Source organism: Belonocnema kinseyi, chromosome 1 (genome assembly GCF_010883055.1).
Source record: "Belonocnema kinseyi isolate 2016_QV_RU_SX_M_011 chromosome 1, B_treatae_v1, whole genome shotgun sequence".
Classification (NCBI taxonomy): domain Eukaryota; kingdom Metazoa; phylum Arthropoda; class Insecta; order Hymenoptera; family Cynipidae; genus Belonocnema; species Belonocnema kinseyi.
In genome coordinates this window covers 16,595,898-16,622,459 of record NC_046657.1, presented here as the reverse complement: position 1 = coordinate 16,622,459, position 26,562 = coordinate 16,595,898, and the positions used below count along the sequence as shown (strand labels likewise).

Here is a 26,562-nt window from a genome sequence, read left to right as displayed (position 1 = left end):
TTCAACACAAAAAGACTTTTTAACAAAATGGTTTCTTTTTCAAAAAATAGTTCAAATTTCAAGAAAATAGTTAAATTTTTAACTCACATGTTGAATTTTTAGACTACAAAGATAATTCTTCAACCAAATGGTCGAATTAAAAAAAAACTTGATTTTCACCAAAAAAGTTATATTTTTAACTAAATAATGGAATTTTTTAGAATATAGTTTACATTTTATTCCAAAACGACGAATTTTCTGACCAAATGAACATAAATATAAATTTTTAACAAAACAGTTGAATTCCTAACCTAACAGTACAATTTTCAACCTAAAATTTGAATTTTCAGCCAAATGGTCGAATTTAAAAAAAATCAAACTTCAACCAAAAAAGTTGAATTTTCATGCTAAAAAGTCCGATGATTTATAATACAGTTGACTTTTTAAGGCATAAAAATTAATTTTTAGGAACAAATTTTAATTTTAATCAAGAAAGCTGAATATTTATCAAATAATTAAATTTTCAAAAAGAAATTTGTTAACCGAACAGTTGCACCTACAACTAAAATATTTGAACTTTAAATCTAAGGAGACCAATTTTTTAACAAACCAGGTCAACTTCCAACCAAATAGTTAAATTTTCAACCTGTAAATATTGATATTCAACAAAATGAAAAAATCCGTCAAAAGAATGAACTATACTGTGAAATTCCCACATTTAAAAATTCCTGAATAATAAAATTCCCAAACTATTAAATTCCAGAATGATAAAGTTCTCGAATTGTGAAATTTCCGAATAATAAAATTGTTGACCGTAAATAATATTACAGAATTTGAAAATTCCTGAATGATAGAATGCCCGGCAAAAATTCCGAATTATTATATATCCGAACTAGGAAATTCCTGAATTATAAAATTCCCAAATATAAACAATTATAATGTTTGAATCGTAACAATTTAATAAATCTTATAAATAAAACATTTTTAGATGTTTAAATTCAGGAAATTGCTGGTTTGGATTTTTTATAGTTCGGCAATTTTCTGTCGGGAATTTTATTATTCGGTAATATTACAGACAGTCGGGAATTTCATTATTAAGGAATTTTCCAATTCGGTAATATAATAAATAGTTCAGAAATTTTATTATTTGGGAATTTTTATACCCAGAAATTTTATACTTCGGGAATCTTATTATTCGGGAATTTTCCATTTCGAGAATATCACCGTGTCGGGAATTTTATTTATCAGGATTTTTCGGTTGTCCCAATGAAATAAAAAAATTTCAAAATAAAGTTTAAAAACGTAAATTTTGTTATCCTTGACAGTTACTAAAAGTGTCTCTTATAGAAATTCCCGATTTTTGCAAGATTTTACTTAAAATCCAGGTCCTTTCTTTGACCAATCAAAGTCGTTGACTTTTTCCTGATTTTCAGGTTTTCCCTGACCTACCGCCACCCTGTTATAGATTTTAAATAATTTTTATTTCAATTACTTTTTATAAATAGAATAATTTAACAAATTTCTGACCGCTATAGTATATAAATATTTTATATGGTGTTCCTATTACTACAGAATCTAAAAGGGGCAGAAATGTCGCAACGAATCCAATTAGCGTCGCTCCTGAAAGCTCGGCTTTTAATTTGAAAAGCGACCGGGAAAACTAACAAGGCGATGCAGCACTCACGTGTCTTAATCAGGGCAATTAATCGCCCCATTTTTCCTGAAATCTGGACCTTCTTTTTATTGAAGGATCATTAGTAAATAATGAAAAAAGTACAAGTCATAAATAATTAGAGTGTTTACTAATTTTCGCTATTAATTAATGATTAATTATTGAAAAATAATTACAAAAGCCCGTTTTCCCCCTTTATTGTGATAGTTTAAAAATAATTACATGTGTTTATAACGTAGTTAACGTAAGTTGTAAAATTTCCATTACAATAAAGAAATTTTTTAATAGTTCGTTTTCATAAATCTTCAATAATTAATCAATAATTAACTGTTCTGTGGATAATACAGATTGCACTATTGCTGACAGAGAAAGATAGAGGTCAAACTTCTGCCGTAAAGCCTAAATGCGTCGGTCGATATTTCTTATTTTCATAAATGAAGTTTTTTCTTCCCTTAAGCCTGTGCCCGGTCAAAAACGATCCTTAAATATTTATTCATATTTTCCGAAAATTTTATCGCGTTCTTTAAATTTTTATTTTTCAACATGGGTGAAAAAATATTGATCTCACGACTGCCTTGATCTGCTTGTACACTCGTTACATGGCTTTAAATGCACGTTTTGTAATTAAATATGTGCATAAGTCCCTTATCCGAATAGAAAAATTCTTCACAACAATTTAAATAATTTTGTCAATTATATCCGACATTTTGCAGAAAACCAATAAAATGGTCACAGGAGAGCTTTCAAACGTTTATAAACTTTCTTTTAAAATTAATTTTTCAAAATAAAAAACCATTTAACTTTTTCCTAGGAATCTCAAGAAAAATTATATTCTCTTGCAATATTTGAAGTCATAAAACGCTTCTAAACTTCGTTTCGAAATCACAAAAAATCCACATTTTATTTAACATTTGTTTTAAATTCTTCTAGTTATAAATTATGTTTTTGTATTCGCAAAACTTCTAAGGGCTCCAAACATTTTTTTTAATAAATTGAATTTTTCCAAACGCTTTTTTTGTATTCTCTAGAAATCTTTCCAAATTTTCAAAATTCTTCTAAATTTTGTTTCGGAATCATCAAAAAATCAACATTTTGTTTTCAATGTTTTTTAATTTCTTCAAGATTTAACTTTTTTTAAATTCTAAGTCTACTACATTTTTTGATAATTTTGGAAATATTTTGAAATATTTGAAATATTCTATCAAGGTTAAATTTTAAAGAAATAAATATATAGAAATTTTCACAGAAATCTTATAAAGATTTTTCATTTTCTTGAAATCTTTACAAATTTTTTAAACGCATCTAAATTTTGTTTCGAAATCATCAAATATCCACATTTTGTTTTGAATTTCTTGAAATTTTTCTACAAAAAAAAGTAAATTTTTTGCATAAAGTTCTACAATTTGAAAATAAATTATTCTTATTTTTCCTACAAATAACAAAAAAAGATGGAAAAATGATTTAAAACGTTCCACATTCTTCTTTAAGAATTTTGGAAATATTTGAAAATGTCAAATTTTTGTTTAAATAATGTTTTAAAATTTATTTATCAAAATAAAAAGTAATTAAAAATTTCAGAAAAATCATCAGAAACTTTGTATGTTCTCTTGAAATCTTTCAAAATTCTGAAAAAGTGACTAAAATTTTGGTTCATAATCTTTAAAAATCTACATTTTCTTTTAGATTTTTTTCAAGATTTAAATAACCTTTGAATCTTTTTCAAATAAAAAAATTCCCAGGAATCTTTACAAAAACTTTTTCGTTTCTCTTTTCAAATAATTATTTTTAAATCTTTCAGATACTTTTTCGACGTATTTTGAAATTTTCAAAACTTAAAAATACAACTTATAGTTTTCAATTTTCCAAGACCATAATTTCTTTCTTCTCGTCTCTTTAAAATTATGGAAATATGTTAAGAAACAAATTATTTCCTATTATTAAAAAATCATTCACAGATAAAAGTTCATCAATAATAACTAAAAACACTAAAAAATAGATTTGAGCACAGAATAAAACTACTTTTCTAGAAATTCTGATTCACAAATCTTTAAATGTGTTTGCCGGCTCGAATTGGTAGACGCCCTGATTTATATTATTTAACTAAATATTTTATTTCCTCTACTGTTTCATTTGTCACAGTTTCGCTGATAAAAAATATTATTTAGTTATTTGTATTCCAATAAAAGTAAATTTTATTGCAATGTAATAAAAACGAAGAATTGAGGAAACCAAATTAATTTTGAAATAGATTTCAATTTGGAAATAAATCGTATTCCGCAGAGAGCAAATTAATCGGATTTTAGTAAATTGTAAATCTAGTCGGGAAATTTGGGTGGGGGATAAGTACCTATTAAATGTGTGTGTAATCGTGAAGTCCCGACCGCGCTTTTCGACTGGCGAATGAACCTGTTTGTCAATCGGCTTATACTGATTCAAATTACCCTTCAGTCTCGACAACCTCATTCCTCTCTATTTTCAAAATTCATTCCATAAACGGTTTATAGACTATTTATTTCTGCAAATTCATCAAATATTCGCGGTGAAAATCGAATTTTATTCCGGAAAGTATTTTCCAGCTTTCTGAAATGGGATTTAACTTTCAAGTATGGCAGTGATTTCATTTTTACACTAAGATGAACATGAGGTCTCGGAGGCCACTTTATACATTTATGTCTAATTAAATAAGTAAATAAATTGATAAATTGGATCAAATCTTATAAATAATTTTTTAAACCAAATATGGTAGGTAGGGGCCCACTAATCGGAAGCATGGTGCGGTCTAATCTAAACAGATCTTAAACCGAGTGGTTGCAAAACTTCTTTTTCAGTCAAGAAAGGAACCAAATTTCAAAACAAATTGTTCAATTTTTAGCCAAAAAGATGTTTTGAACCAATAAGATTAATTCTCTGCCAAAAAGAATGAATTATCATAAAAAAATATTAACTATCAACCAGATACTTAAATTTTCTACTAAAAACGATCAAACTCAAATAAGAATTAAAAAAAAAATTAAATACGGTAATATAAAGCTACAATAAGATTTTTTAAATAAAAAAATCCAAATTTATAAAACAATAAATAATATTATTTTAAATAACTTACCTCTACTGCTGCCGCTGAACTTGTCGCGCAAAACGTTGATTTGATGAACTCGACCATATTCTTCAAAAATAGGTCGAAGATCATTTTCGTCCATATCTTTGGGTACTTGACCAACAAACATTTTAATGTTGTCGGGATCAGGTTTTTCCAAACAGTTGTTGTTCAGAACACTAAAACAGAAAATAAAATAGTATTTTATAGATGTTGAAAATATTGAATTTGTGTACAATCTTATTTTTTAAATTCATAGAAAATAAATTTATTTTTGAAAACATTATAAATTTAAAAAAAAAGCCAAACAACGATAATCGAAAACTGAACAATCCGGTTATGAAACCGACGCGCTAAAATTAGCCCTACTTCTAAAATCTAACGCTACTGTTAATCCTATATTTATATTTATTGAGGTTAGTCGTTTTAAATTTTAAAAAAAATTTCCGGTCATTTCCCGGGTTTTTCCCGCTTCGCAAACATTTTTCACTATTGATGAAATAAACAAATTCGAAATCTAAAGCTAAACATTTATTCATTTGAAGTAATAAACAATGAACTGCAAATTAAAGCCCTCGTAAAACTCTTGAATTTGAAACTTTTTTTCCATTGTCAATTTTCAACTTTTTATATTTTTTCGCCGGTTTTTTTAATTCATTAATTTTGTATTGAAAAGCTGCATAATTAAGTGCAGTTAAATTTCCTAATTTAGAATTTTGTAACTCTATAAATAAATAATTGTAGCGTTCAGAGAATCAGATTCAGTTCTAAAAATCTAAATCCCCATTTAAAAACTTTAAAAATCGAACGATTAATTTTTTTATACTGAACACTTCATAAGTTGAAGATTTAATTATTTTAATTTTAAATAGTTTCATAATCCTGAAAAAGCCTAAAAATGTTATTTCTAAATCTTGAAAAATTTACACGTTTAAATTTTTTTACATTTCAAATTATTTTTGAAATGTTATTAGAACTTCTAAATATTGTTTAAAATTATTTAAAATGTGTCTCACATTTTTAGAAAACAAAATTTCCTTGGAATAATTTTTCAACTTAAAAAATTATTTTCAATTTTCCGAGGCACCTTGAGAAAATGTTTTAATTTTTATTAAGTTTTTTAAATTCAAGAAAAACTTCTAAATTTATTGTTCGAAATCTGTAAAGATTTACGTACAAATACCCTAATTCTTTTGTTACATACACTTCGTTTAAATGATTTTAAATCATATTAAGTTTAACATTGATTTTGAATCATTTCGAATGAAGAGGTGAAAGATTTAATATTTTCAGATGAAATTTTGAAAATTGCATCATTTAAAATTCAAAGACATTAAAATTGTGTTATTTATAATTAAAGGCGTTCTAAATTAAAAACTTTTAAATTAAAATAATCTCGAATTCGAAGCGAATAGAATTTGATGATTTGAAACAGAAAACTAAATTGAATGTTTGAAAGTCAAAGTTTTTTATAAAGTTATAGAAGTTAAAATTGTCATTACGTACAATAATTTATAATTTAACTTTAAATTGATTAGAGACTTTAAAAATTAAAAAATATATTCATCCTGCTACATGGAAAAATGTTCCATAATAAACCTTTAAAATTGAATTTTTGTAAAAAAAAAACCGTTAAAAATAAAAAGTAATTTAAAATGGAAAACATTAGAAAGAAAAAACTGCTACTACGGAACGTTTACATTAAACCAATCCAAAGTTCATTTTAAATTGGAAAAAGTTGTATTGAAAAAGAATTGCGACCTTAGAACTTGTTTATACTTTAACAATTAAGAATTTTAATTATTTTCTATAAACTTTCAAAATTTAAAACAATTTTCTAAGATGTCAAACGGACGAGTACAAAATGAACTATCAGATTGATATGACAGAAAAAGTCGTGTGACAAATGAATTAATTGGAAGATTATTATTAATTTTCAAATTCCTTAATATTGAATTTATCAATTAGAATTGTATGCAGATACTGTTATTTAAATTATACAAATGACTCAATTAAATTTGTAAAAAAAAAAACGTTAAATTTGCTTGGGGGTGCGTTCGATTAAGCCGAAGTGAAGCGAGAGGGTAATTTTCAGGGGTAGGCGCGGTTCGCCAGTGGTTATATGAGTTATGTGCACTGTTGAGTGTTGGGGGTGGTTATGCGAACGGAAGGCATTACCATTTCGAGCAACGGACGCGACAGTTTGTTGTGCCGTAAAATCATGCTTGCATAAAGTTTACACTTTGAAATACTGAACCCTCAATTTAGATAAGCATTTTAAGATAAAGGGGGAAAGAGAGGGAGAGAAACCTACAAATAACCATTTTTCAGTAAATCACCATTATACCCCACTGTTTTATTTTATCTCAGAGGTCTATTTTGTTCACAATTCCATTTTACCCCAGGCGTCCATTCTGCCCTACTGTACCATTTTACCCAAAACAAGTAATTTTCCTCACAATTAATTAATTCGGTAAACCTGCAGCTTTAAAACACAATATAATAGGTGGCGGTCCTGCGGACTTAACCTCAAAAATCATTAGTGAATACAAGGGTATTCACATTGTAAAATAAAAAAAAAAATCTCCAACTAGAAAAAGAATTGAATTTTCAACAAAATAGTTACATTGTCAAATAAAAAATGAATTTTTAACTTAAATAATGAATATTTAACACAGAAAGGATTTTTAATGAAATAGTTGAATTTTCAATGGAAATAAAAAAGATGTCTGCCGAGAAAAGACGTCTTTAAGAAACTAAATCATTTTTCAACTAAAAAGGATAAATTTAAAACAATAAAACAAACGAATAGATGAATTTGCAGCTAGCAAAATTTATTTTGTACTAGAATGATGGATTTAAAAAAAAAAAAGAATTTTTAACTCAATAGATGTATTTTGAACCCAAAATATTAATACCCTACCAAAAAAGAGAAATTTTCAAAAAAAATACATGAATTTTCAACTAGGAAAGAGAAATTTTCAACCAAAAATAAAATATTACAATTTTTTCAGAAAAATAATTTTAGGATAAAAAATGGTGAATTTTCATCCAAGAAATTAATTTTTAACTAAAAATATAACATTTAAGTTTTCAGTTAAAAAAATGATTATCAACACAATAAAATAATTTTCTAATGAATTTTCAACTACAATGATGAGTCGTCAACCAAAAAAATTAATTTTTAAGCAAATAGTTGAATTTTTAATCCGAAAAATCTATCATTCAAAAGAAAAAATTATTTAACAAAACAAATAAATATTTAATTAAAAAATGTAAATTTTTAACAAAAAAAAGAAAAAAAAATTCAGTTAAACAGAATAAAGTGCCAAACAAAAACAGCTAATTTTCAATCAAAGAAATGAATTTCGCTCAAAAGGATGAAGTTTCAACTAATGACATTACTTTTATACAAAAAAGGCGAATTTTCAACAAAATCATTGGTTTTTTTACCTAAAACAGGTACATTCTTTAACTGAAAATAGAATAGTTGAATTTGTAGTTAAAAAATTAATTTTTAACAAATAAAATCCATTTTCAACGAAACAGTTTAAAGAAATGGAATAGTTAAATTATCATCAAAAAAAAAAAATTTTGAAGAAACAGATAAAATGTCAACCAAGAAGATTAATTTTATAAGAAAAAATATGACATTTTAATCAAATACGGGAATTTTCAACCAATTATTTGAATTTTTAAAGACATTTTCAATCAATAAGATATATTTCTAGAAAGAAGATTAATTTTCTGAAAAAAGAAGATATTTTAACAAAATACATTAATTTTCAACCAACTATTTGAATTTTAAGGAAATTTGCAACCAGAGATTAAAATTCTCTGACCTGTAACAATCCTGTAGTTACACTCTTACTCAAGCATTTTCAAACAATTTATTTTCCCATTCGCAATTTTCTATTCCTCTGGAAAGGCTCTTTTGAAAATGTTACCATCGACGATGCGGGGATTAGAGTTCATCGAGGCTAGATCACGTGGAGAATCGAGTTTTCGAGGTTGCGAGGTCGATGTAAGCACAGATCGAGGTTTCTGCCTCATTGGTAATAGAGCCGCTTCTTCCTGTCTGAGATGGAGGTCGTAGGTCGTCAGAAAAGTGGGAGGGGTTTGAAGCGAAGGGTTGAAAAGGGTGAGATGCTAAGTTTGGTCCAATAGACGAGTACCTACATCAAAGGAGCTCTCTTCCCACTCCATCACTCTCCAATTTCAACCAGAAACCTAGACAGATGACGTTTCTTCCAAAGGGAAAAACGAGCCGAGGTCAAATGAAGACTGGGGGTAAATAGGAACACCAGAGGTACAATCAACAAACAGAGGTAAAAGGGGTTAAAAGAGGCTTCCAAGACGAAAAGAATGTTCCTCAGTAATTTCGACCTTTCATATCTCCGATACGAGTTACTAGTCAAAAGTCAATCTCGATGATGGCCTCTCCAAGTATCTGTTAGCCCCATTCATCTCCAGCGGAGAAAATTAAAATCCCTTTCCCATTCCAGTTTGAATTAATTTTTCGACAAGGCAGAAACTTGAGAATGGTCTAATAGAAGTGTCTGTTCGGCTTCGCTGGAGAAGTAGCAATTCCCAGCCGAGGGAATCGCGATCTTGGGGGCCATTAAATGGCCCACAGGGAGACGTTACAAGGTCGCTCGCGAGAACTGCAGAACAGCCCTTACGCTCAGACTCTGAAATATTGGGCAAGTTTCGCGCCAGAGTCGGAAACGAAACTACCAGAAGCATTGTTCGAGGCCTGCAAGTTCTCTAAATCGCCACATATTTTAGACGAAAGTTAGAAGAAAAAGGGGGAGCATTATCAGGTGTTTTAAAAGTACCGGAAATTGAGAAGTCGTCTAATTTAATTTTTCTCGGACGTCACATCATCTGATGTAATTTCATCTTTCCTGAAAGACTTCATTCGGCTTGGGTTATATTCCAGGAGAAAATAATCCAATATCCCATCAAGTTGATTCTCGCTTGCAGCCAATCGCTCCCAAGTCTCCGAGGTTTGCTCGAATATCGTAATTCCATCTGAGAGTATTCGTCTCCTGGAAAATTGTATCGTTGAATCTCGTCTCCTGTATTCTTTTCTTATTTTTTTTCGAGATCGACCCCATTTCAAGGAGCAGGTCTAAATTTCTGTTTCTAAGAGTGAGCAAGCAAAAACTCTTTCAGATTTCACTGAAATCATTAAATATCTTAAACTCCACCTTAAACCATAAAGTCTACCTCCCCCCCCCCCTCCAACACTTACCCGTATCCTTAGGCTAAGAAACCCTATAAAAATCAAGCCCACCCATACTTTTTGCAAAATCTTAAATCGATAAAGATAAAAATCATAGACTGGAAGAAAAAGAATAGATCGAAGTGCCTTGTCCGATTCCACACGACACGGCAGCAATTTCTTGCGAAGCTTGATCGAAGAAGACGACGTCGTTGAAAGTCTTGCAAACTCGACCCAATTCTCGCTCGGTAAAACAGCAAACCTGGTACATACACTGGGTTTACCAACAGTAAATCCCTGGAACCCTGCCCCTCACCCATCAATCCACCTTTACTGGTCTTTTGAATCTCTCGTGTACTCAGAGATCCCCCCCCCACACACACACAAACACTACCACCCTAACCCCAACCCCTTTGCTTTCACCTCTCACCGCTTAGCAGAGTAAACGCTTTCGCTCCAACGATTAACTCGAGTTTTGAGTGTTTGGAATGTCGAGTGGGTAAACTGCATTCAGTCACGTGCACAAATGGATGACTGCTGTGTAACTGCTTCGCCTGAATATCTCCAGAAATTTCTTGAAAATACAGTTGCTGAGTCGAATAATCGACCCTAAACCCAGGACCGAAAATAACGCAAAAAAATTCTTTAAAGGAAATTTGCTTCTAATTTTTTTTTTATATCGAATTCTCAGTGCAAAACCGAAAAGAGAAGTATCGCAGTAAAATTTTCTGGAAGCAGTAATTTTTCTTCAATAGGGATTTTAAGATTTTTGGGAAGAACGGGTCTTGCGGAGTGGTGGGGGAACGTTCCACATTCGAGAACGCAGTGGGGCGAGACCACGCCTCCAAACTTCCAGACGGAGTAGAACACGCCCATCTCAAAGCGGCCGATGTAGAACATAAACTTCATTTCTTGATAAAACCCCAACTTTTAAATAATTTTGAAAAATAGCTTATACTTAATTTTCCACGTAGAATCTTGGTATCTAGCTAAAAAAATCTGTACATGATTCAATTTTTTAACTATCACTAAAGATAACGGGGAATTAACTGATATCAGAACCCATATTTTTTGTGGGTTTCAATTCCTAATTATTTATTCAACTCCGAGATGGTTTTTTTCTCGCGCCCATCCCCACTCCAATCTATATCTTCTCTTTCTTTTCTCTTTCAGCCTACCTCAGATTTCCAACTGTCTTCTCGGCTCAAGCAACCACTTCACTATTCCCCTACTCAAGTTGGCGGAAACGCTTTTTTTATTGTTTGCTGAAAAGGGGGGCAGAAAGATCTTTGAGAAGCGACGAGTTAAAAAAAATGAGTTCTTTGAAACTATAATCGATAAATCATCTTAGCTTGTATAATTGATTAATTAGTTTAATTTGAATTATAATCAACGAGGCACAGTGTTGTATTGCGATTAAAGGGTTGGACTTTTAATGTTTATAAAGGAACTCGCTACGCCTATTTTATCCCCACTATTTGCATACTAATTAGAAGCAACTCAACTTCAAGGTATCTAAATTGCAAGAGCACATGTTGTCACAAGGCATAACTCTGTCCAAGTTAGAGAACGTGTACTACAGGTACCATTCTCTTTCGTGCTAATCCGATAATTTATGGTCGTTGACTCATATTTACACAAGACCTCCGTTTCTACATGTCCACTCTCTCATGTAAAATTACCTAAAGTAAAGATCCCTCAAGAGAGGGTCAACGTCCGTGCTTTCTCTCATTTTCAGCTTTTTGTTTATTCAAGAATCAATAAGCATGTTTTCCTGTGACGCAAAGGATAACGCCCATTTCGTTCTACCGTAATAAAGGTAGAATCTAGCTAGACCTTCAGTGTCAGGATAAGGGGGCGTTGATGCTCGATGCCAAGTCACACAACGTTTAATGAGAAACCACTGAAATCGCTGACTAGCGAAAAGAAATCGCGTAAACAAGATGGAAAGTAGACCCCCAGACGAGAAAAACCCACCTAATGTACAAAGGAATCAATCATGCCCTCTGATTAATGGTTCGCTCCAACAAAGGACATATTTTTGACTTACATATTAAAATTGAATTCTAATTCGATGAACATCAGATTCTGGGTTAAAAGCCAAGAAGAAAAGAATTATAATTAGTTTTTCTAGAGGTAGTAGTTTTCGTTCTAGAGGGATTTCTAGATTGCACAGAAGTGCTGACTTAGCAAAGTGTAGGGGTGGGGGGTAGGGGAGGCTACACCCAACCAACGCGGACGATCTCAAACGGAAACTTAAAACGTCAATAAAATCCGAACCGCTAACTTTTAGAAAATTTAAAAAAGTGTATTTTGTTATTTGCTTCCCAGTGAATCAATCCATGCAAACAAATACTTATTTTATTGTACAAAATATTATCTTTAATCCCGAGGAGGTATTCATGGATATTTAAATGATCGTAAGCTAGATTGCATATTCATCCCCTCTACATCTGTTCAATGAAACGAGAGTTAGAAGAGAAATGAGATGATAGAAAGCGGACTTTAAGGAAGAGCAGAAATATCGTCGCTTTTGGAATTTAACGAGGGACAAAGGTATCGTTCGACCTCGGAGGTCGACTTTCGAGCACTCTCAAACGGCCCGTCAATTTCCGTGCTCGTTAGGGGTATTTATTCTCGCTTGGTCCTCCATCAACCCCTTTCGAACTTTTCCTGTTCTATCTAATTCACCCAGACCTCTTTCGTCATTCTCGGTTAGTGGATTGATTTTAATTATTTCACCCTTCCTTCCTTTCATTTTTACTTCCTGCCTTTTCTTTTTCTTTAATCTTTTCTCCTAAATTTCACTAACCTTTGCAAATTTCTCTTAATAAACGATTTGACGTCTGAAGTATGCCCCAACGAAGAAGAAGAATCTTAACAAAAGGCAGATGACGTTATTGCCTTGTAAAAGACGATTGTCTTCTTGGAGGAATACTGATTAAAGAGAAGAAAAATCGAACTCGAAGTGACCTATCCTTTCTTTATTTTTAACGAGCTTATTAATGAGCGACGATGTTCCGAATAGAATGGACAAACGAGTGTTTGCTCAACAAGATTCATGATCACTGTTGGGTGAAGAACTCGTTAGTGAGAACTCGAGAAAATTATGAAAAAAAGAAAAAAGGAAATCCTTTTTACTTTTTCGCAAGTTTACGACAGGTAGACAATTTTAATTGTCTACTTGAAGCTTCTACTTTTGGTTTTAATACATGGATATCATATTTTTATTAAAAGATAACGCTTTATAAGTCATTTTAGAGAATCGCTCAGCTTTACATCGGGGTCAATAGATATTCTAAATATATCAAAAATCGATTCTGGATTGAGAAACGAAAAGAAAAGCTTTTACTAAATCTTTGTAGAGGTAGTAGATTTTTTTTAGAAGAATTTTAAGATTGCGTAGTAGAATTGTTAGTAAAGGCCTCGCCCCGCATCAATGAGCACCGTTGGCGAAGGTCACATCAGCCCGACCTTAAGGGGAAACTTCAAACCTCCATAAAAATCGAACCTCGAAACCTCGAAAATTCTGAAAAGTACGATTTATTCTTTGCTTCATGAAGAATATATTCTCTATATAAAAAGGAATAAAATTATTTGCAATTTTTCTCGAATAAATAAAGCCAACAAGTAATAGATGAAACTAAGATATCTGATGTAGAAATGTACAAATGCCACAGAAGAATGTGTTTATAAATTTTCAGAATAGTCGGCTCAGATATTTAACCAGTGACATGAACTTGAAGCTTGGATGCACGAAAGGGTTTCAAGGGGAGGCAGGACTGGTTTGGAGGATCAGGAAGCATGATTTCACGGCAGGGTGGTTGGGTGAGTGTCATGCCAGGGGATGTTGGGATGCTTCATGTATCATGTATGGCAATGGAGTACGGAGAACGTGGAAGCATGGGGGGGGGGGCAGAAACGAGAAAGGGCGTCTCCGTAATGTGGCAGAGAACATTCAACTTGAAAACAGATGTCAGTTCCGGAACAAACATCACATCCGGAAGAAAGATTGAATGGTATTATTTCAAACTTTTCAACTCCAATGACTTGGAACTTTTGAAGTCAGTTTCAATGACGAAACTTACGGGGAATTTTGGAAGTAAAATCATCCTCTTTCTTGACTCTTTTCCTTCTTAAAGATCCGATAAAAATCTTTCTCAAATGCAGTCCAAATTTTACGAAGCGTGACAAATCGCCAAAGTTTTTCAGTTCGCTTGCTAGGTAGAGGATAGACTATAGATTGCAAAATAAAGATAGTGAACACAATATACAAGGTGCACTGGCGATTAAATTAACACGGCCATTGACTCTCTTGTCAACTGCAAACAAGTTCACGGTTGGCAGCGAAGAAACCAGGATTTGCGGATTAAGCTCGAAGATTCAACCTCTCAAATTAAATCTTTAACAACTCTTAAAGGTTTTTAAACACGAAATCCAAGAAATTTTAATTTCATTAAAAATTCCAAAAGTCCACTAGAATCTTGAGTTTATATTAGGTTATTAAAAGTTGTTATCAAAAGGAGGTAAAATCCTTGAGAACCAATAACTAATATATCCGATTATTTTCCACAAAAAAGTGATAAAATTCGGTCCTAAGTTCAAGTTCCCCAAGAGTTCGATCCTGAACTTGGGAAAGGCGTAAGATCAGGAGATGAAAAATTTGTCAGACCCTGAGGAAACTCAACTCGTTTCTAAGATGTGAACCGACTGACCGATCTCGAAGAGCAAAGGGTTGGAGAAATTTGAGAAGGGAGGGGAATCTCATTGAATTGAATTGAAAACGCGGCAAGTTACTCTCCGAGTGTAACTCAGTTTCTTCGGTGGGAATTCACGACTTTTGCAGGAACCGTCGTCGACCTCGCGAACTCCTCGAACCGAGTATAACGAGTAGTCTGAAAGTCGAGGCCGTGTGTCCTCGTTAGAACTTTCGAGCGATTAGTCACAAGTATGAATCGGTTACTTAGGTTACCGCCAAGTTTACTCCAAGCTTACGCCAAGTTTACTCCAAGTCCCGTCTTCACGATTCCAGGGGAATCTTTAAGCTCGTCTTAAGATTTAGGGGTGATAGAAATGGAAAAGTGTTCCAAAGCTGAAACTCCTTCCAAGTTTTAAAATAACATTTAGTACGTTATTTTATAGATTAATTCGGAATACCAGAGTTTGAATATATCGAAAAATGGATTCGGTATTAAAAACCAAGAAAAAAAATATTTTAGTATATTTTTTTAAAGGAAGGAGTTTTCTTTCTAGAGAGATTTTCAGATTGCGAGACAGTGCTTGACTGTTTGAGTGGAAGGGGAAGGATCACAGTCGATCAGTGCCACGCCTGTGGCCATACGGAGGGCGAAGACTACGCCCACATCAACACGGCCGATCTCGAACAGAAACTTAAAGCCTTCAATAAAACCCGAACCTTTTAATTTTAGGAAATTGAAAAAATGGGGTTTACTCAGCTTTCTACGGTTAATTTTTCTTTTCTACTCAGTATTTTCCTATCTAATAATCATAATAAATAAAAAATAGATGTGTAACTCTTTCTCTATCTGATTTAACTTTAACATTATCATCATCGTGCGTTAATACGGAAAGAATTCATTAGGATCCATTGACGCAGGATTGTTCGATTTCAATTTTCGGAAGCAATTACTCAAGTGCACCAGCGCGCAATCGGTGTTTTGGCTTTGACCTTTGTATTCTGGTTCGAATGATGGCGTGCCTGCTTGAACAGGAATCTGTATCGGTGAATCGATCCCTCAACGTGGCTTTATATTCGCCATCGGCGAGTACGACAACAAAACCAGCCCTTGGTGGGGTTAAAAAGGGGTTGGTGGGTCGGGGAGGTAGTGGCGCGAATCTGCAGTTCTGGGCGTCGCGTAACAGGCCATTACTGTCGTTGCGCGCCACGGGGGCTGGCAATTTGCGATACAATTTAAAGAAGGTCGCCGAGAGAGCCCACCCTGCCTACTTTATATTTCGAGTTTGTAATGGCGAAACTTTCCTAACGACCCATCCCTTTGAATTATGCACGACGCGGAGCCGGCGAAAATTTTATACTACGTGACCGACCCTGATTGCTCCTATGTTGTCTCGCTTTGGATACGTCGCCCCTGATGGTGTAATAATCTATCCAAGTAAAAGAACAAGAGCATTTGTGGATTGGGATTTCACTTTTGTGGATCTCTTAAATTGGCGAATGATTAAATAATAAGATAAGTAGAGAAAATGATTTTTAATTCCAAACTGAGTAAATCTTAATTTTCAAAATGTTTGGGACGTCAACGGTTTGGATTTTATGAAGGTTTTAAGTGTACTTTCGATATCGGTTAAATGAAGATGGGCGTTACTGTCTCCCTCAGTGCATCTGACGCCGTGGCTTGATCTCACTGCGGCATCCAATGCTGGGCCTTCCCCCTCCACTCGGAGCATTCAGTACTGGTGTGCAATATTAAAATCCCTCTAGAAAGAGAACTACAGTCCCTAAGCAAATTTTTTAGAAGACACTTTGTTTCGATTTTTAATCTAGAATTGAGCTTTGATGTCAAATCTATATTTCAGATAAAAATGACTCTAAAAAAGGTTTGAATTGATCATATTTTAACTGCTTTTGTTAGTGAGTCCGGTTTTCACCACCGAGGAGATGATTATTCGTCGACGTGATGTTGAATCGAGTGACGAGGGCTTTGGGAGAGGGTTGCTGCTGGTCAATGTTCGCTCTTGTGAGCAGAAGAGCGAACTTCAAAAGCTACCAGTTTCCATACAAATGTAAGACACTCTCTAAAGGTACACAGGCAGTGCAAAAGTGCCTTAGCAGAAATTCATGATCAAAGATGTCACGAGGCAAAAGGGCAAAGGAACAGAAAGAAAGAGTGAAAGAGAATGACAGAGATGGACAGATTGGGATGAAAACCTCCTACTTGAAAAGAGGAAACGCCGGATAATCATTTCTCTACCGACAGAACCCAGAGAAGGAAATAATGTGGGCGAAAAAAGATGGGTGAAAAAACCAGTGATGCGTTTTCACTTTCGATGATATCTTCCTCAAGACGGATTTTATCGATAGGCAAAGAAGAGTTTCCCCCCAATTTTGACTCGTGCCATTGTATGTTTTCTCACCGATCGCTTTTCGTATGCGGGAATACGGTGAAATTTTATTAGAGTATTGGAAACAGGATCCAGGCTTTTTGTGTTCCTGTTATTGATCCAATTTTTAATAGCTTTTAGAGTAAAGGTTTCAGGATGGGTGAAGTGAGGTTGAGCTAGGAAAAAAACTTTTATTGTAGGGCAGGGATTGGCTAGGTTCCAAGCTCTTTTTTTGCTGCTTTGAAAACCCATAATCGTTATTCTTAATGAAGAAACAGATCAAGGGTTTATATGAGGAGAAAATTCTAATTCCGGATTAAGGTTTATGTCCACAGCAATTTCGTGATGGTCTCATGATGAGTATGACTATTACGATAAAGCCGTTACTCAAGCGTCTTTGCGATGATGGTGTCTTTATTACTCAGGAATGATACGCAACTGAAATTAGGCGATTCCAAATGATTGACACTCAGGACGAAACGGTCATAAATGTTGATTCCTTTTGATAGCTCTAGGATCTAAATCGACGTAGACTTGTTAGATTAAAGGAATTAATGAGGGTGGAAGATAAAACGGATGAAACCGAAGAAATTGAAAAAAAAATGGAAATTTGAAATGTTCGCAACAAAAAAAAATTCAGACAATTGTTTACAGGGTTCTTATTGCCTCCAGTTGCATTATACGACCTTGTGAAATTGAACGTAGAAGCTAATTAACCGACGATACAGGACCATATAATCTGACTCACCCCAGACGCCCCACTGGGTGGGGTTTACAACGAGAGAACCGCAGTTTTGTAACCGCAAACCCCAATGGAAAAGCTGCTATCTGCTTGCCGTTTCTAGCGTTAAGGATCCCAATGTATACGCTACGTGCACTTGATCCGTTTCCGGTTGCGGTCGCTGAGTTCGGGAGTCGAGGGGGTGGATTTTAAAGAGGGAGATAAGACCCGACTATGGAATCTACTTTATAGCTGAATCAGAAAGTGCAAAGAGAAATGTTCCCATGTTATTTTTTATCTTTTTATAATGCGGATACTTTTATATTTTTGCGGCATTTTCGCAGTTTAATATCGTGCCGTCTTAAACTTCTATTCGAATATTTTAAGTCTTAACATTTTTAAATTTTCTAAACTAGTTCTGAATTACTAAGAAGAGGTTGGAAACTAATTTAAAATTGTCTGCCCTTGTTTCGAAAGACTTTTTACCAGTTTTGATACAGACGGCCTAATCCAAACTAATGAAACCTGCCATTAACTATTCAAAGTCATTGTAGAACACGCCTTTTGGTAACATGTTCCTGGTAGTTTCAATCAGTTTAAACTGTTTCTGAATTGTTCTAGACCAGTAATTACTGATTCAAAATTCTTCCTACAAATTATTTATTTAAGATAATGAATCGTATTTTACACTATTCCAAGTCACTGTGAACGAAACCAGTCAAAAATAATTCTGAATTATTTTTAACTCGTCTGTACTATTCCAAACATGTTTCCCATATTTTAGAATCACCGCAAAGTTTTAGAATGCCTATATTTCGACCTCAAAATATAAAATTCAACAGTTAAGAAGTTTTTGAAATATTCTCAAGCAACGAAATCAAGATAATCGTGCACAGGCGAGATATGGGGACTGGAAAAGGGACAAAGCACACGACCCTGCGGCGCTATTGTTCGTCCCCGTACGACAGCGAATCCAATATGTATTGTCGTTGAAGACGCGAAGATTCGTCTCCCACCCTCTAAACTCACCCTGCTCCTTTTCTCTCGTACCTAGCTTTGTTCCAGGATTAGTGACGTCGCTACATAATTAATTAGTCCTGTGCATCGTCTAACCCCTGAAGTTGAGATACTTTACCCACAAAGCTAGGATTAAAAACATTATCAAAAATACTTTAAATAGGGCAATAGTTTTTGAGGTATCCTCATATTCCTATACGGTACTGTCTGAACCTACTATAAACCATACAATAAAGATTCGAAAATTAATTACACGATACTTAATGAAAAAAAAATTCATTTTAATCTAGCATGATTTTTATCTTAATTTTCTGTGAATGGACTGAGAGGGGGGTATATATGAGGAGAAAAATAATAAAGTGTCGACTTCACTACATTCTTTCCGTTCTCGGAGTCCAGGTCCATTTGCCAGTTTATCTAATTGCAAATCCCCGCACGTTCCGTGTGCTTTTCTATCTCGCCCGCATTTTCAGCAGACGTTTTTCGCTTTTCTCCACAGCCGACGAGCAAAAAGGACAAGGGGGAAAATCGGCGCGGAACATATCTAAAAGTACGCTCCAAACAATCTCGACCTCGCACGAAAAAAAAATAATAACGTAACGCAGTAAGCGCTCCTGGCGATATATCCTTTCACAATTTTCATGGGAAGATGACCTTTTGTTTCAACGTACATAACAAATACTCCAATTTAAAATATTCAATTTTAAAAAACTAATCCTATTTCTATTTCCAAATAATTAATTTCAATAATAACACATTTTTGTAGACGTCACTGTAACCTCAGTAATAAAGCTTTGAACTACATTTTTTCGAAGAAAAGTTGGACTAAAAGCGGAAAAACGAGTCGACAGTGGAATAAATATTCCTTTTACACGTCGCAAATGGAGGTAAGTCCATTGCGAAATGGTGGAAAAAAATAATTACTCGAGTCGCTTGCCCACATAGAGGTTCGAATTTATGCGAATCCCCCCCCCCCCCCCCCCACAATAGGCAGTTTATTCCCCAGGCAACGTCCGGCGACACTGTTTTACGACGCTCTTTGCATCCTGAAAGGGTCTGCACAAAAACCATAAACACGACGCATCCCTGCACCACAATAAATATCAGAATGGCAAAGTGAACCTCCTGCCATCCCTTTTCCTCTGAATGCTCAAGGTATATATTTTTTTTTCTCTCTCTGACTGACACAAAGTAGAAACGTTGAAATGTTGGTTAGTATTCTGCTATCAAAAACAAAACCCCGGGACAAAGCCGACATTTTGATTAATACTGTCGAGTTAACGAGTATTTAAATCAGTTTCAGCAGCAAAGTTTCCGCGACAAAATATTAATCTCTCAAGTAGTGCACTTTGAAATAAATGGGTTGTAAATTAAATTTGTTTGTGTATTTAGAATCAGGAAACTTAACAAAATAATAAGAAGATGTTAGTCTACATAAAAACAGCGTGAAAAAGTTCATTAGAGCATTTCTGCGGGATAAATAGTTCTTGTTTTAGGGAGACTTAAAGCGCGCGCCAATTAAAATGTAGTGCATTGACGTAGGCAGAATCGTTATGATAGGTGCGCGCTTCCAATCGCTTATAAAACATGAATAGTTCCTCTCAGAAGAATATTTCAAAGATTCCGATTATGTTAGATTCAATTCTTATTCATTCGATTTTGAAATTATTGGTATTAGATTACGATGAATGACGAAGGCGGGTGGCGCACATTATTGGTGAGTGAAAAGTTTGAACTATACAAAAAGTGCATTACATAGTGATAGTGTCGTGCAATGTCCCTCGCATTTATGTGAGTGGAAACAAGACTTGAAAATGCCTGACAAGTGAGGCCTCAGGCTTGTTAAAAGACCTGGGAAGGATTCTGAACAACGGACAGTGGTGCCTCTGAGAAATCGGTATGAAATCTTACAGAACAGTGATGAGTGTGATAAGACTAATACTAATCAGGATGAGAAAATGGATGAGAATTAGGACGTAGCAGAGAAGGTGTAGGAAGAGAAGTGCAACGCAACCTCTTGAAAGAAGAAGATGCCACCTATAATCATCTCTCATGAACTGGATGATTATTCAGGATTTGTCGCAACTCTAAAATCCTTCATAAAAAGGAGACCCAAAACTCCACTATTCGCAGAAAAGTTTGGCTTTTTTGCAGAGCATGAGGACGATTATTCTACATAAACTCAAGGATGACTTGGACCGGCAGGAGTTAAATGTCACAAAATTACAATTCTGAAGACTAAGACTAAGGGCGAGCTTCCCACAGACCAACCCATCTATCTAATAGACTTTCCGCACAACACGGATCTTAAAAAAGTTAAGGATATCCGCTATCTGTGTTATGTACGAATACACTGGGAACGGTACAGAAACAGGAGAAAGATCACCCAATGTCATAGATGTCAGCTATTCGGACATGGGACTACATACTGCAGAAACCCTACCAGATGCGTCAAGTGCGATGAAGACCATGTAACAGTTACATGCAAGAAGACGAAGGAAATTCTTCCTAAGTGCGCAAACTACGCCGGGCTGCATCCGGCGAACTACTCTAGGTGTCCAACATATCTCAAACACCTGGCCAAGGTGGAATCCAGAAGTAAGCCTATGCACGGGAGACAACCATAGAGGACCAGTATTCCTGTGCTAACAAAAACCAACTTTCCTGTGCTTCCTACTGTCAGGAGACAGGTATCTGAGCCAGCGACAACGTGGACTACACGGCAGAATCTGCATGATACTTAGAGAAAATATCAGGGACAAGAACTTGAAGATCTGCAAGAATTAATGACTGAAGTTAAAAGACTGAATCAAATATGTGATGTAGGTAAGATGTTAGAACTTGTTCGGGAACTAAATGATAATTGAAGTCATTGTAATAACGATTTACAGAGACTTCAAACATTTTATCGAATCATACCCAAGAATGGCTGTAAATAATTTTAATATTATATAATTGAAAATGGGGCATTAGGGGAAAAACTACTTTTTTATGATGATCTAAATGCAAAAAATACTTTTTGGAATTGTAACAATAATAATAATGCTGACAGAAAGATAATTCTGGAATTTGCATTAATAAAGTGTACAAGATTCTTTATCATAATGGCCATACTTGATATCCTTATAATAAAGGCACCCCTAGCACGGTTGACATAGGCTCAGCTAAAAATATTAAATGTGACACTGAACTAGAGATACTGGATGAACTTAACTCGGATCATCTCCCCATCATAATTATGTTATCTAACTCTGTCCAAATTATTTGTCAAGAGCAAAAATTTCTCAATTATAAACAGTCTAGGTGGGCTAAGTTCAGGGAGTCTGTCAATAAAAACCTCAACATTAATAAAAACATTAATTCCGAGTTAGAATTAGATAATAGCATTAGCACCTTGGTGCTAGTAGTCAAACATGCGATGGTAGAATCTGTTCCATTTACTATAGGGTGTAGAGGGGAAGCAATCTATATCTTGCCTCCTGAAATTAAATGATTTGATTCAAACTAGAAACCAATTAAGAAATATGTGTAAAAGAAACTATAGCGATGAAATTCGTAAATTTATACATAGACTCACAAATACTATCAATAAAAAAATTGCAAAACATAATAATAAAAAATGGAATTACAAGTTTAATACCCTTAACCCTCAAGATAATTCCATATGGAAAATGACTAAATACTTTTTGAAAAATTATATGCAACCCATACCCGCCTTGAGGGATGAGAACGGGCTTGTTCATGGTGAAGGTGGCATGAATTAGCCAACCAAAGTATTAATGTAAAAGACATCGATCTTACCTGTCCTAAAGAAATTAAAAAGATTGCTAAGAGAATAAACCCCAAAAAAAGCACCGGGTCTGGATGGTATTCATAACATTGTATTACAAAATTTGCACAAAAAAGCCTTCGTGCAACTTGCGTACATTTTTTAAACAGCGTTCAAATATGCATATTTCCCAAATAACTGGAAAGTGAGGAATATATTGCCAATTCACAAAGCCGGGAAAGATAAACAGTTACCAGCCAGCTACCGAGCAGTCAGTCTGTTACCCAAAATTAGCAAAATGTTTGAGAAAGTAATATACACTAGAATAATCGACTATGAAACTAAGAATAAAATCTTGATTCTGGAGCAATTTGGCTTCAGATAAAACCGAAGCACCGTACATCAACTCCTCAGATTAACAAATCATATCAGCACCAACTTAAATAAAAATAAATGTACTGCACTAGCTTTTCTTGGCCTTGGAGAAGTCTGGGATACCGCCTGGTTCGAAGGTCTTACATTGAAACTTTTTAGATGCAACTTCCCAACTTATATTTTTAAAATTCTTCAAAGTTATCTGAATGATAGGAAATTTGTCGTGACGGTCAAAGGCGTCAAATCTAATAAACACAAGATTGCAGCAGGTGTCCCCCAGGGGATCGATTCTGGGCCCCGTGCTTTTTATTTATTTCACAAACGACATTCCACGAAACAATGCCCAAAGAGAGGTCCCGTTAGAAAGCACTCCACGAATTTTACTATTTGCAAATGACACTGCAGCCTTCGTCTCCTCTTTTAGTAAAAGGTTGGCAACTACGAAGCTGGAACAATATGTGAAATTATTGTTTAAATCTTTTTATACGTGGAAGCTTAAGGTTAATGTTAATAAAACAGAGTTTATTATTTTTTCTGAGAATACTATGCTCTACGCTGCGCCTATATGGAGTAATACGTCAGCGACAAACATTAAAACTCTACAAATTGTCCAAAAATAAGTGCCTACGTATGATTACCTTTGCGAAAACTAAGACTAGGATCATAGATTTATATAAAACCTGCAATATTAAGCCTGTTAGAGACTAAATCCACAGCTTAGCAAGAAATTTTTATCTTAACCAAATCTCGCGACTTGCTGAACTTGAAGAAATAAAAATGATTAGCCGAGATACTGCGCCTTTCAGACTGAAATCTAAAATGCCGTATCATATCCTACTTTGAAGACTGAAAAGTTCCGACATTTTCACAGCTCTGTGCTGCTGTTACTTTTAGCTACACTGAAAAAAAATGGTTCTTGAATCAAGTAAATTTTACTTGTTTCAAGTCAATCTTGTCAAGTCAATGTTGTCAGTCAATCTTCTTAATCTAAGAAAATGTATTCTTAGATAGCATATCGCATTTTATTATTCTAAAACTTCATTGTGTTACTTCATATAGAGATGTATTCAAATGCAGAGCATAGTTCACTTCCAAGAAATCATTTCTGATACACTTCAAGAATATATTTTCTTAATATAAGAATATGAAGGATCGGATCAATAGAATGAGCCTCAACTGAACACTTTCTCAATGAAAAAGAAATTATTGTTATATAATCTTGATTTTTTTAATTATTAAAACACGCAATTCTCGCACACTGTTACTTACAAACATAATCGCACGCTTAATCTCTTTGAAAAATCGCACTCCACGAGGATTCGAACCCTCCCTAAACTACCTAAAACTAGTGTCATAACCGCGCGCTCTACCGACTTCGCTATCGAAGCACTTGGATCTCGGTGACAAAATCTCGAGTAAGAATTTCATGGCAGTGTCGTATGAAGTCGTATGGTGAGCCTCAGCCATCTTCAAATTAAACGTTGCGGAACTCAATGTTTCTTTTAAGAAAACGTGTTTCTGATGATACTTGAAAAATTTCGAGACAACTTATTATACCATTTTTTATTTATAAAAATTTTCGAATTGAATTTTACTTATTTCAAAAAAGGCTCTATAGTGGTTTTCTTAATAGATTTAAAAATGTTATAAAATTTCTAAAAGTAATAAACAATAAACAAAAATTCTCCATAAAATGCGCAGTTTTCAATTTATCCAACTCTTTGATTGTATATAATAAAGAAAAGTTGCATCTACAAAAATTCTTTAATAACATCAATGAAAAAAAAATAATGTTCTGCTAGACGAAAATTTACATAAAGCAGAAAGTTTTGAATTTATCGAATGCTTTGATCATACATTGTTTACTAAGGTTTGAATATGGAATTACTTTCTTAAAACATCAATTTGAAATATGCAAAAAAATAATTGATCTTCACTTATTTTACAAAGGGCTCAATACTTTTTTCTTTAAAAATGTAATCCGCTTAAAAACGATCTAAAGCTTATAAAAAATTAATAACTTTTCAGTTGAAAAACGCTTTAATAGCCTCAGTGACAAATATTTTCTGATTTTTAAAAACCTCTGTAAAACGCACCATTTTCGATTTATTTAATTCTTTTATAGTACTTTTTAATTCAGTTTTTAATTTAAAATAACAATTCCAAACAAAAATAATTTAAAATATGTAAAGAAGAATTGATCGCTAGTTTAAATATTACCCATTTAAAAAAGTGCTCGATATTTTATTTTTATTTCAAGTATAAAATACTTTGAAATCAGAAGAAAAAATAATTCTGTACAGAAACTTTTGGTGCAAGAACTTTCAGATTAAAAGTGACAGTGTCTCACGGTGGTCGTATGGAAAATATTTATTTGCTTCCTCCTTGCATTCTTAATTCTTTTATTTGAAAAATTCTAATTGTCAATTTTTTAATTAGTCTTTCATAAAATGAAATGCAGTCTTAATAAACTTTTTAAAAATGTTATTGAATTCTTTTTCCTTAAATATTTTTATTTATAAGCTCATAACATTTTTAAAAATTACCAATCAAATGTAATAATTGTATTTTTAAGCATTTTTTAAAGCTTATAACTTTGCTTTATGCTGACATATATTTATTTTTTATTATTTACAAAAATGGTTTACGGTTTAAAAATTCGAAATGATTTAATTTTAAGTAGATTAATACATACAAATAATCAGCGAAAAAATTTATAGACGCAATACATTTATAACCTTTCAATAATTTTAGGAATGAAATTACTCTTGAGCCTTGCATAATTATTTCAAAATTAATAACACTTTTTTTTAATCTATTTGAAAATTTTAAATTCTTACCCACAAAAACTTACCGACGCAATAAACTTACTCGTATAATTTTTTAAATAGATTTATGAGTGATTTGATTTGTGTGTCAGCGTAAAGTTTGTAGTTTATCAAAGTTGCAAATTCCTATCTACATTTGCATGAATAAAATTGATTATGTGCACCAATGTTTTGAATTTTATAAATATTATTGAATTTCAAAATAATTGTTAGCGGCGAAGAGAACCAACTTCATATCATGTCAACTTAATAAAATACTTTTGCAGTAAGAAGTAAGAAGATTCAATGCAAATTTTTTTTCAGTGTAGTTATTTAGTTTTTAAGAAAAAGTAGGTAACTTTATGGGTTTCTACACAACTTTTAACCCGACACTCATAACAGAGTTAATTCGATCATGATAAATAATTAGAATAGTAAACGAAATCAAATAGATTATTTAACAGGATAAAATTTATTATCAAGAAATGGGTGCCTCTTCAGTATTCATCTTAGACCTTATTGTATAATATTTTCATGCACAAATCCTCGTTCATATTGAATAAAGTTTGTCAAAAAACAAAAAAAGAATATTTCAAAAGACTTTTCTGCTTTTTTTCCTGCGTAGATTTAATGCCAATAGTTTTACACTTCTGCCAACATGAAAATGTTTCTCACTTTTCTGCTATCAAAAACAAAAATCCGTAATAAAGCCCACACTTTTAATACGAGGGTAGTTCAATAAGTCCTTAGAATGACCAACAGATGGCGCGCGAATCGCTCCAAATCATCTGTTTTCAGTCAGCACCACTCCCGACTAG

General features: G+C 33.4%; 1 protein-coding gene across 13 annotated transcripts in view; it reads right to left on the bottom strand.

Moving 5' to 3' along the window:
• Positions 1-26,562, bottom strand: part of LOC117171515 (CUGBP Elav-like family member 2) — a 979,205-nt gene that overhangs the window by 213,066 nt on the left and 739,577 nt on the right. For all 13 annotated transcript variants that reach the window (XM_033358892.1, XM_033358936.1, XM_033358918.1 and 10 more), the window contains one exon: positions 4,755-4,924. In XM_033358892.1, coding sequence (XP_033214783.1) covers positions 4,755-4,924 — 170 coding nt within the window. The remainder of the gene's footprint in view (positions 1-4,754; positions 4,925-26,562) is intronic.